The sequence below is a fragment of the Panulirus ornatus genome, chromosome 5 (assembly GCF_036320965.1).
Source record: "Panulirus ornatus isolate Po-2019 chromosome 5, ASM3632096v1, whole genome shotgun sequence".
Classification (NCBI taxonomy): domain Eukaryota; kingdom Metazoa; phylum Arthropoda; class Malacostraca; order Decapoda; family Palinuridae; genus Panulirus; species Panulirus ornatus.
In genome coordinates, this window is record NC_092228.1 from 39400257 (window position 1) to 39413502 (window position 13246).

At 41.0% G+C, this 13246-nt stretch overlaps 1 protein-coding gene across 3 annotated transcripts in view; it reads right to left on the reverse strand.

Moving 5' to 3' along the window:
- LOC139748680 (cadherin-AgCad1-like) overlaps nucleotides 1–13246 on the reverse strand; it is a 305223-nt gene that overhangs the window by 70082 nt on the left and 221895 nt on the right. For all 3 annotated transcript variants that reach the window (XM_071661965.1, XM_071661968.1, XM_071661967.1), the window contains 3 exons: nucleotides 9785–9898; nucleotides 6624–6718; nucleotides 348–448 (listed from right to left, as the gene is read on the reverse strand). In XM_071661965.1, the coding sequence (XP_071518066.1) occupies nucleotides 348–448; nucleotides 6624–6718; nucleotides 9785–9898 (310 nt within the window). The remainder of the gene's footprint in view (nucleotides 1–347; nucleotides 449–6623; nucleotides 6719–9784; nucleotides 9899–13246) is intronic.

Below are 13246 nucleotides of genomic sequence, written 5' to 3' on the forward strand. Positions count from 1 at the left end.
TTCACTTTAAGGTTATGATTATCATTTTTATACATAATGACTATATACCAAGTGTTTTTTCTTTTTCACACAAAAAAGTAAGATTCTGTCAAACAAATTCAGATCTGAATAGCATTACAATAAGATTTTTGTGTAACCACATATATCAAGCTTTGTATTGTTACCGATGAATGACACTTCCAGCTTTTAACATCATAAACAAGAAGTGAGGCAAGGAAATTACCACAACCTAGGATCAGATTTAATCCCAAGCTGTATGTTCAAGTGAAGCTACAAAAGCAACAACAACAGTCTATATAAGGAATGAACTAAGTAATCCAAAACCATATCTCAAAAATACATATCACCTGCATCATGGACGTTGATGGTAAATGTGCAGTAGCCATATTCTCCAGTTGGAATAAAGTTCAGAAGAAGATTGGCAGAGTTATTGTTTCCCGATTCAATCCTGAGGTAAATAATTAATTATCAATTTGATGTCATATCTGACCCTGGTATAATAAAACATCGGACTAAAGTTATCTCATGTATACACTAATAATGATAATGAATAATTCACAATAAACATACTGATCTTAATACATAAAATTACAAATTACTTGTAATAGTTATGCTCTCTCATCTACATTCTGGACATCCTTTATCTTTCCAATATCACACCAATTCAACAAATCAGAAGACCCCTCATAGCCAAGTTGGAACTTTCATACTGAAGACACTGAATACCTACTCCATAACTGCCCTGTGATCACCCTACAAAAACACCAGACCTCACAATATCACCAATAATCTTGACAAAATATCCCACACAGTGCATATGGCCAGCTTTCTGAGTGCTGTGGAAGTCCCATAAAAGGAGATACCAGGGAAAGTATGGTAAAGTGTAAATAGCACAACAAAGCACTCAGAAGATTCATTCATTGCTAAGCAATCACAATCACTTACCAATTATGCAACAAAACATAATACTTTTAGTACAATCATACCTCAACATGCTCAGCACCATATTCTTTGCGATGAAATACAAAGAAAGAAGATAAAGTTGGGGAGAAATAATGCTACCCACGTATTCTTTGCACGTCGGAGAAGGCAACTAAGAAGGACAGGAGCAAGTGGCTGGAAATCCTCCCTTCCTGCATTACTTTATAAAAGAAAGAACATAGCAAGGAGCCAAGTGAGGACCTTCCCCTCTAAGGCTCTGTCATCTGTTCCTTGAGCTACCTCACCGAGGCTACCTCCTCAAAGGCTCAGATTGGGGTGTCTGAATGTGTGTAGATGTAACCAAGATAAGAAGAAAGTATCGGTAGAATGTTTGAGGAAAGCAAACTGGATGTTTTTTTGGCTCTGGGTGAAACGAAGCTTAAAGGTCAAGGAGAAGAATGGTTTGGAAAAGTCTTGAGAGTAAAGTCAGGGGTTAGTGAGAGGATAAGAGCTAAGAAAGGAGGAACACTAATCCTGATGCAGGTGTTGTGGGAGTATGAGGTAGAGTGTATGAAAGTAAAATCTAGATTCATGTGGGTAAAACTGAAAGTGGATGGAGAGAGATGAGTGATTATTGGTGCTTATGTACCTGGTCATGAAAAGAAAGATCATGAGAAGCAAGTGTTTTGTCAATCTTTCCTCACTCATTCTCTCCATGTGTCCAAACCATTTCAACACACCCTCTTCTGCTCTCTCAATCACACTCTTTTTATTATCACACATCTCTCTCACCCTTTCATCACTAACTCGATCAGACCACCTCATACCACATTTTGCCCTCAAACATTTCATTTTCAACACATCCAAAGTAAAATAATAATGATAATAATATATATATTATATATGTATAAAAGAAAGAGGCAGGAGGTCAAGAGAAGGGTGCAAGAGGTGAAAAAGAGGGCAAATGAGAGTTGGGGTGAGAGAGTATCATTAAATTTTAGGGAGAATAAAAAGATGATTTGAAAGGAGGTAAATAAAGTGCATAAGACAAGGGAACAAATGGGAACTTCAGTGAAGGGGGCTAATGAGGAGGTGATAGCAAGTAGTGGTGATGTGAGAAGGAGATGGAGTGAGTATTTTGAAGGGTTCTCGAATGTGTTTCGTGATAGAGTGGCAGATATAGGGTGTTTTGGTCGAGGTGGTGTGCAAAGTGAGAGGGTTAGGGAGAATGATTTGGTAAATAGAGAAGAGGTAGTAAAAGCTTTACGGTAGATGAAAGCCGGCAAGGCAGCGATTTGGATGGTATTGCAGTGGAATTTATTAAAAAAAGGGGGTGACTATATTGTTGACTGGTTGATACGGTTATTTAATGTATGTATGATGCATGGTGAGGTGACTGAGGATTGGAGGAATACTTGCATAGTGCCATTGTACAAAGGCAAAGGGGATGAAAGTGAGTGCTCAAATTACAGAGGTATAAGTTTGTTGAGTATTCCTGGATTTGTATACAGCATTTATGGACTTGGAGAAGGCATAAGATAGAACTGATAGAGATGCTCTGTGGAGGGTATTAAGAATATATGGTGTGGGAGGCAAGTTGGTAGATGCAGTGAAAAGTTTTTATCGAGGATGTAAGGCATGTATACGTGTAGGAATAGAGGAAAGTGATTGGTTCTCAGTGAGTGTTAGTTTGCGGCACGGGTGCGTGATGTCTCCATGGTTGTTTAATTTGTTTATGATGGTGTTGTTAGGGAGGTGAATGCAAGAGCTTTGGAAAGAGGGGCAACTATGCAGTCTTTGTGGATGAGAGAGCTTGGGAAGTGAGTCAGTTGTTGTTCGCTGATGATACAGTGCTGGTGGCTGATTTGGGTGAGAAACTGCAGAAGTTGGTGACTGAGTTTGATAAAGTGTGTCAAAGAAGAAAGCTGAGGGTAAATGTGAACAAGAGTAAGGTTATTAGGTACAGTAGGGTTGAGGGACAAGTCAATTGGGAGGTAAGTTTGAATACAGAAAAACTGGAGGAAGTGAAGTGTTTTAGATATCTGGGAATGGATTTGGCAGCGGATGGAACCATGGAAGTGGAAATAAATCATAGGGTGGGGGAGGGGGCGAATGCTCTGGGAGCGTTGAAGAATGTGTGGAAGTAAAGAACGTTGTCTTGGAAAGCAAAAATGGGTATGTTTGAAGGAATATTGGTTCCAACAATGTTATATGGTTGCGAGGCATGGGCTATAAATAGAGTTGTGCGGAGGAGGGTGGATGTGCTGGAAATGAGAAGCTTGAGGACAATATGTGGTGAGAGGTGGTTTGATCGAGCAAGTAATGAAAGGGTAAGAGAGATGTGTTAATAAAAAGAGTGTGGTTGAGAGAGCAGAAGAGGGTGTTTTGAAATGGTTTGGGCACATGGAGAGAATGAGTGAGGAAAGATTGACAGAGAGGATATATTAGTCAGAGGTGGAGGAAATGAGGAGAAGTGGGAGACCAAATTGGAGGTGGAAAGATGGAGTGAAAAAGATTTTGAGTGATTGGGGCCTGAACATGCAGGAGGGTGAAAGGCGTGCAAGGAATAGAGTGAATTGGAACGATGTGGTATACCAGGGTCGACGTGCTGTCAATGGATTGAACCAGGGCATGTGAAGCGTCTGGGGTAAACCATGGAAGGTTTTGTGCACAGGGCCTGGAAGTGGAAAGGGAGCTGTGGTTTCGGTGCATCATACATGACAGCTGAAGACTGAGTGTGAACAAATGTGGCCTTTATTGTCTTTTCCTACCGCTCCCTCATGCACATGTGGGGGAGGGGGTTGTTATTTCATGTGTGGTGGGGTGGCAATGGGAATGAATAAAGGCAGACAGTATGAATTATGTACATGTGTATATATGTATATGTTTGTGTGTGTATATATATGTATACGTTGAGATGTATAGATATGTATATTTGCATGCGTGGACGTGTATGTATATACATGTGTATGTGGGTGGGTTGGGCCATTCTTTCGTCTGTTTCCTTGCGCTACCTTGCTAACGTGGGAGACAGCGACAAAAGTAAAATAAACAAATATATATTTATCATCATATATTTATTTATATATGGTATTGCAGTGGAATTTATTAAAAAAAGGGGGTGACTGTATTTTTGACTGATTGGTAAGGTTATTTAACGTATGTATGATTCATGGTGAGGTGCCTAAGGATTGGCGGAATGCTTGCATAGTGCCATTGTACAAAGGCAAAGGGGATAACAGTGAGTGCTCAAATTACAGAGGTATAAGTTTGCTGAGTATTCCTGGTAAATTATATGGGAGGGTATTGATTGAGAGGGTGAAGGCATGTACAGAGCATCAGATTGGGGAAGAGCAGTGTGGTTTCAGAAGTGGTAGAGGATGTGTGGATCAGGTGTTTGCTTTGAAGAATGTATGTGAGAAATACTTAGAAAAGCAAATGGATTTGTATGTAGCATTTATGGATCTGGGGAAGGCATATGATAGAGTTGATAGAGATGCTCTGTGGAAGGTATTAAGAATATATGGTGTGGGAGGCAAGTTGTTAGAAGCAGTGAAAAGTTTTTATCGAGGATGTAAGGCATGTGTACGTGTAGGAAGAGAGGAAAGTGATTGGTTCTCAGTGAATGTAGGTTTGCGGCAGGGGTGTGTGATGTCTCCATGGTTGTTTAATTTGTTTATGGATGGGGTTGTTAGGGAGGTGAATGCAAGAGTTCTGGAAAGAGGGGCAAGTATGAAGTCTGCTGGGGATGAGAGAGCTTGGGAAGCGAGTCAGTTGTTGTTCACTGATGATACAGTGCTGGTGGCTGATTCATGTGAGAAACTGCAGAAGCTGGTGACTGAGTTTGGTAAAGTGTGTGAAAGAAGAAAGTTAAGAGTAAATGTGAATAAGAGCAAGGTTATTAGGTTCGACAGGGTTGAGGGTCAAGTCAATTGGGAGGTAAGTTTGATGGAGAAAAACTGGAGGAAGTGAAGTGTTTTAGATATCTGGGAGTGGATTTGGCAGCGGATGGAACCATGGAAGCGGAAGTGAATCATAGGGTGGGGGAGGGGGCGAAAATTCTGGGAGCCTTGAAGAATGTGTGGAAGTCGAGAACATTATCTCGGAAAGCTAAAATGGGTATGTTTGAAGGAATAGTGGTTCCACCAATGTTGTATGGTTGCGAGGCATGGGCTATGGATAGAGTTGTGCGCAGGAGGGTGGGTGTGCTGAAAATGAGATGTTTGAGGATGATATGTGGTGTGAGGTGGTTTGATCGAGTAAGTAATAATAGGGTAAGAGAGATGTGTGGTGATAAAAAGAGTGTGGTTGAGAGAGCAGAAGAGGGTGTTTTGAAATGGTTTGGTCACATGGAGAGAATGAGTGAGGAAAGATTGACCAAGAGGATATATGGGTCAGAGGTGGAGGGAACGAGAAGTGGGAGACCAAATTGGAGGTGGAAAGATGGAGTGAAAAAGATTTTGAGTGATCGGGGCCTGAACATGCAAGAGGGTGAAAGGCGGGCAAGGAATAGAGTGAATTGGATCGATGTGGTATACTGGGGTCGACGTGCTGGCAATGAATTGAATCAGGGCATGTGAAGCATCTGGGATAAACCATGGTAAGTTCTGTGGGGCCTGGATGTGGAAAGGGAGCTGTGGTTTCGGGCATTATTACATGACAGCTAGAGACTGAGTGTGAAAGAATGGGGCCTTTGTTGTCTTTTCCTAGCGCTACCTTGCACACATGAGGGGGGAGGGGGATGTTATTCCATGTGTGGCGAGGTGGCGATAGGAATAAATAAAGGCAGACAGTATGAATTATGTACATGTGTTTATATGTATATGTCTGTGTGTGTATATATATATGTGTACACTGAGATGTATAGGTATGTATATTTGAGTGTGTGGACGTGTATGTATATACATGTGTATGGGGGTGGGTTGGGCCATTTCTTTCGTCTGTTTCCTTTCGCTACCTCGCAAACGCGGGAGACAGCAACAAAGCAAAATAAATAAATAATATATTTATATATACACAGACACACATATATAAATGTGTAAATATTCATACTTGATTGTGCTTCAGTGAGGTAGCGCCAGGAAAACAGACAAAAATGGCTACATTCCTTTACACTCAGTCTCTAACTGTTATGTGCAATGCACCAAAACCACAGCTCCCTGTTTGACTGAGTAACTAATAAAAGGGTAAGAAAGATGTGTGGTCATCAGAGGAGTGTGGTTAAGAGAGCAAAAAATGGTACAAAAATGGTTAAGACATAAGAAAAGAATGAGCGAGGAAAGGTTTACAAAGAGAATATATTTGTCAGACGTGGAGGGAACAAGAAGACCTGGGAGAGCGAACTGGAGATGGAAGAATGGAGAGAAAAAGATCTAGAACCATTTGGACTTGAATATGCAGGAGGGTGAAAGACATGCACAGGATAGAGTGAACTGAAACAATGTGGTATACTGAGGTCGAATGGAGTGAATCTTGGCATGTGAAGCATCTGGGGTAAACCATAGGAAGGCCTGTGGAGCCTGGTTGTGGATAGGGCGCTTTGGTTTTGGTACATTACATGACAGCTAGAGAATGGATGTAAGCAAATGTGGCCTTTCTTCATCTGTTCCTGGTGCTATGAAAGAAAACATATAAATACTGTAAAAAATAAATACTTAGATAATATTAACTTAAACTGTGTAAATTCTAACAAGATTTCTCACCGGAAAGGATTTTCTGGTTTTATTATGGTGTCAAACCACTGGAAGTCATTTTCCAGCCAGTATGAGAGAGATTCATTCAGATCAGGATCCTTAGCCTGCAATTATAAATGTATGTTAAACTATCTAAAGACTCATAATATACTTTAGTGCTGTATTTATTCTTTTTGTAAACCTCTGTGACCCATCAGTAATAAAATAAACGAATGAAATTAGTGCAATGTTGTAGAAACTCATTTGAAATGTTACTCAAATGTAATTTCTGGTTGGTCTCCACTTCTAGATGATACTACCAAGTGCAAGTATACATGCAAGAAAATTCTGCTTTGTGTTAAGTTTGGTATGTCACTCTTATCACAAACATAGCTTGTTATTTCTGTTACTCTCTGCCACCATTCACATTTCAGTCATCTATCTTGGGTTCAAATGAAAATGTCTTTTATGTCTCTGTCTAAACTTCTTTTAATCATGTCCAGTATACCCACTTAGTCAGCATGTCCTTACTCAATTTCTCCATGTGTTCAAACTATTTCAGAAAAACTCTTCAAATCTCTCAACCTTACACTTTTCACCAGTACATCTCTCTCTTGCCCTATCATTTAATCCAATTAAGCATTCCATTTCCACTACATCCATCATCTGTATCTACTTATGTAGGGGCCATGTTTCTCACCCATACAGCACTTTTTGGACTATCATTCCATTAAATATAACCAATCTTTGCTCTTACAGACAATTAACTCTTTTCCCAAACATTCCTCAGAACACCAAAGACCTTTTCCCCTCACTAACCCTGTGATTCATATCAGCTCCCATAGTTCCATCAGTTGCCATATTCACTCCAAAGCATGTAAAACACCCCATCTCCTCCAGTTTCACTACATTCAAACCAACCTCTTTCTCTTCCCTGCTAAACTCCATTGCTTTACTTTGATTCACATTACCTCTCAATTTCCTTCTTTCACACACTTTAACAAACTAAAAAAACCTGTTTCTGTACTTTCTCTCTAAAGTCCACTGGCAGAGCTGTATCACCTGTAAGTAGCAACTGACCGATCTCCCAGGCCCCCTTCCACACCTCAACAACTAGAGCTGTCCCTCTCTTTAGAATCCTCACACATATCTTCTCAACTTAAACACAGTAAACAGATGTGGGGAAATTATACACCCCTGGGAAAGACCCAACCTCACCTAAAACCATTTACCTCCCTTTCTTCCTACCTACTCCTATGTCTTGCTGTCTTAACAAAAACTCCTCACTGCTTCTTGCAGCTTTCCTTTCACATCAAATACATGGTATCCACACAAAATCTTGTCCATCTTCCCTACAATTTCAAAGGTGGTGTCACACTTACACTTTAGTACTTTGTCATCTCTCCTTTGGCTTTGATTACCATCTAGAGATGTCTGAGTATGGAACTGGCAAGGTTCCTGAAGTATTCTAGGTCCATGTTTTGGATCCAAGGGTCTTGCTCTCTTGAATGAGATGAGGCACTGAGATGTACCATCTACAAACCTCAGGTGTACCCATATTCTCTTGCTCCCGGGCAAGAATTCGGGCTTTTTCCTCCTTAGAAAGGCAAGAGCCAACCACATCTTGAAGCACAGGAAGAAGAAATACATCATGAAGCAAAATTCCCAAAATGAAGTAGCAACCAGGAAGAGCAAAGGAAGAAAACCCATCCCTCAAGACAGCATGAGGAACAATGAGGCCGGTTGCTGGTGCTCACATCATCAGAATCATTATTCTCTGCAATCCCATGTATGATGATTTCATCCTAAGATTTCACCATATGCAAATCATATGCTTGTACTCACAATAAACCTTAGCCACATACCACCTCTGAAAATATATGGGGGCAAACAATGTTTTTTGTGGCCACTATATCTTCATACTAGCACACTACTCATCACTGCACAGGAAAAAAAAAACCTCCCCTCAAGACAGCCTGAGGCACAATGAGGCTGGTTTCTGATGCTCACATCATTAGAAACATTATTCTCAGCAATCCAATGTATGATAATTTCATCCTCAGATTTCACCCTGAGCAAATCTTATGCTTGTACCCACAATAAACCTTAGCCATGTACCACCTTTGAAAATATATGGGAGGTGGACAATGTTTTTTATGGCCTCTATATCTTTACACTAGCACACTACTTATCACTGCACAGGAAAAAATTGGTGGCCTTTGGTGGCCCTAAAGCCTGGTACCAGTTCTGTGTTGTCAGCAAACTACAAATGACTCACTTACTAAGCACCTTACCCCCAACAACCTGCATGACTGCTCTCTGTCCATAGGAACATCACATACCCCTCCTGCAGACCCATCTTCACCTGGAACCACTCACCCTCCTCTCCTCATATTCACACACACACTTTACACTCTCATAAAAATTCTTCACTGCTTTTAGAGGCTCTTCTTCCACATCATATATTCCCAACATCCTCTAAAAAGTATCTCCATCAACCCCTATTATACAATAAGCTTACTTCCCACGGTATTTGTCACACAGTTCAAAGCAAACACATGATCTACACATACTGAAAACACATTGCTCCTCCCCATTCTGAAACTCTGTGCATGTTACCAATTACCAATTTTCCAAACATCTTAACAACTACACTCAACAAATTTATACCTCATTAATTCGAATATTCATTTCAGTCCCCTTGCCTTTGGACAATAGAACTATACAGGCATTCCACCAATCTTTAGGCATCTCACCATGATCCATATACACACTGAAAATTCTAACTAACCAATTAACAATACAATCACCCCCTTTCTTAAGACATTTCAGCCACTTTCCCAACCTTTATTTTATGCAAGGCTCTCACCACCTTATTTCTTTTTTCCAAACCACTTTCCATGACTCTCACTTCACATACCTCCACCCTCACAGCATCCCATATATGTCATCCTATCATCATCAGATACATTAAAAAAAATTCACACTTTATCTCCTCTTAACCTTATTTTTGCCTGTTACCACTTCACCATTTGTCCCTTCACCAATGTTGCCATTTGGTCTCACACTACTAAGCCTCTTCCAAACATTTTCTTATCCTCCCTAAAGTTTGCTGATACTCGTTCATCCAAATTCTTTTCTTTCATACCTGTTCACCTTTTCCTATTGCTACAAAAGTATTTAACACTGACCTCAATGACAAGAAGAGTTTTGCCCTTCATGTCACTTGTTGTAAAGCTGGCAAATGTGACATTACGAGGAAATGCTGGTGGATTGTCATTCTTATCTTGTACTAATATTGTCACCTGTAATTAAAGAGTAGACTGTAAGGAATTCAACAGTAAGACAATCCTGTGTATGTTTTTACTTACATCTCCAACAATATTTTGCTGATTGGTGGATTGTCATTCTTATCTTGTGCTACTATTGTCACCTGTAATTAAAGAGTAGACTGCAAGGAATTCAAATGTAAGACATTCCTGTGTATGTTTTAAATCACATCTGCAACAATATTTTGTTTTTTCCAGTATCTGACTTGGGGAATGTACGTATGCTGTTATAACCATCTACATTCAGAATACTTACACAGGATTAGCTGAAACTTATTGGTTTGTTCATTATTCACTGTTGCAAAGAAGATGGATTTTCATTCAAGCTATTTTTCTATTTTTGTAAAATAAAAAAAATCTCATACTTGATCACTGTTTCCTGCATTGTGAGGTAGCATCAGAAAACAGATGAAGAAAGACACATCCATTCACAAATACACATATATATATTTTTTTTTTTTTTTTGCATTGTCGCTGTCTCCCACGTTTGCGAGGTAGCGCAAGGAAACAGACGAAAGAAATGGCCCAACCCACCCCCCCATACACATGTATATACATACGTCCACACACACAAATATACATACCTACACAGCTTTCCATGGTTTACCCCAGACGCTTCACATACCCTGATTCAATCCACAGACAGCACGTCAACCCCGGTATACCACATCGATCCAATTCACTCTATTCCTCGCCCTCCTTTCACCCTCCTGCATGTTCAGGCCCCGATCACACAAAATCTTTTTCACTCCATCTTTCCAACTCCAATTTGGTCTCCCACTTCTCCTCGTGCCCTCCACCTCTGACACATATATCCTCTTGGTCAATCTTTCCTCACTCATTCTCTCCATGTGTCCAAACCATTTCAAAACACCCTCTTCTGCTCTCTCAACCATGCTCTTTTTATTTCCACACATCTCTCTTACCCTTACGTTACTTACTCGATCAAACCACCTCACACCACACATTGTCCTCAAACATCTCATTTCCAGCACATCCATCCTCCTGCACACAACTCTATCCATAGCCCACGCCTCGCAACCATACAACATTGTCGGAACCACTATTCCTTCAAACATACCCATTTCTGCTTTCCGAGATAATGTTCTCGACTTCCACACATTCTTCAAGGCTCCCACGATTTTCGCCCCCTCCCCCACCCTATGATCCACTTCCATGGTTCCATCCGCTGCCAGATCCACTCCCAGATATCTAAAACACTTTACTTCCTCCAGTTTTTCTCCATTCAAACTTACCTCCCAAATTGACTTGACCCTCAACCCTACTGTACCTAATAACCTTGCTCTTATTCACATTTACTCTCAACTTTCTTCTTTCACACACTTTACCAAACTCAGTCACCAGCTTCTGCAGTTTCTCACATGAATCAGCCACCAGCGCTGTATCATCAGCGAACAACAACTGACTCACTTCCCAAGCTCTCTCATCCACAACAGACTTCATACTTGCCCCTCTTTCCAGACTCTTGCATTTACCTCCCTTACAACCCCATCCATAAACAAATTAAACAACCATGGAGACATCACACACCCCTGCCTGCAAACCTACATTCACTGAGAACCAATCACTTTCCTCTCTTCCTACACGTACACATGCCTTACATCCTCGATAAAAACTTTTCACTGCTTCTAACAACTTGCCTCCCACACCATATATTCTTAATACCTTCCACAGAGCATCTCTATCAACTCTATCATATGCCTTCTCCAGATCCATAAATGCTACATACAAATCCATTTGCTTTTCTAAGTATTTCTCACATACATTCTTCAAAGCAAACACCTGATCCACACATCCTCTACCACTTCTGAAACCGCACTGCTCTTCCCCAATCTGATGCTCTGTACATGCCTTCACCCTCTCGATCAATACCCTCCCATATAATTTACCAGGAATACTCAACAAACTTATACCTCTGTAATTTGAGCACTCACTCTTATCCCCTTTGCCTTTGTACAATGGCACTATGCACGCATTCCGCCAATCCTCAGGCACCTCACCATGAGTCATACATACATTAAATAACCTTACCAACCAGTCAACAATACAGTCACCCCCTTTTTTAATAAATTCCACTGCAATACCATCCAAACCTGCTGCCTTGCCGGCTTTCATCTTCCGCAAAGCTTTTACTACCTCTTCTCTGTTTACCAAATCATTTTCCCTAACCCTCTCACTTTGCACACCACCTCGACCAAAACACCCTATATCTGCCACTCTGTCATCAGACACATTCAACAAACCTTCAAAAGGGCAAATGAGAGTTGGGGTGAGAGACTATCAGTAAATTTTAGGGAGAATAAAAAGATGTTCTGGAAGGAGGTAAATAGGGTGCGTAAGACAAGGGAGCAAATGGGAACTTCAGTGAAGGGCGCAAATGGGGAGGTGATAACAAGTAGCGGTGATGTGAGAAGGAGATGGAATGAGTATATATATATATATATATATATATATATTTATTTATTATACTTTGTCGCTGTCTCCCGCGTTTGCGAGGTAGCGCAAGGAAACAGACGAAAGAAATGGCCCAACCCCCCCCCATACACATGTATATACATACGTCCACACACGCAAATATACATACCTACACAGCTTTCCATGGTTTACCCCAGACGCTTCACATGCCTTGATTCAATCCACTGACAGCACGTCAACCCCGGTATACCACATCGCTCCAATTCACTCTATTCCTTGCCCTCCTTTCACCCTCCTGCATGTTCAGGCCCCGATCACACAAAATCTTTTTCACTCCATCTTTCCACCTCCAATTTGGTCTCCCTCTTCTCCTCGTTCCCTCCACCTCCGACACATATATCCTCTTGGTCAATCTTTCCTCACTCATTCTCTCCATGTGCCCAAACCACTTCAAAACACCCTCTTCTGCTCTCTCAACCACGCTCTTTTTATTTCCACACATCTCTCTTACCCTTACGTTACTCACTCGATCAAACCACCTCACACCACACATTGTCCTCAAATATCTCATTTCCAGCACATCCATCCTCCTGCGCACAACTCTATCCATAGCCCACGCCTCGCAACCACACAACATTGTTGGAGCCACTATTCCTTCAAACATACCCATTTTTGCTTTCCGAGATAATGTTCTCGACTTCCACACATTCTTCAAGGCCCCCAGAATTTTCGCCCCCTCCCCCACCCTATGATCCACTTCCGCTTCCATGGTTCCATCCGCCGCCAGATCCACTCCCAGATATCTAAAACACTTCACTTCCTCCAGTTTTTCTCCATTCAAACTCACCTCCCAATTGACTTGGCCCTCAACCCTACTGTACCTAATAA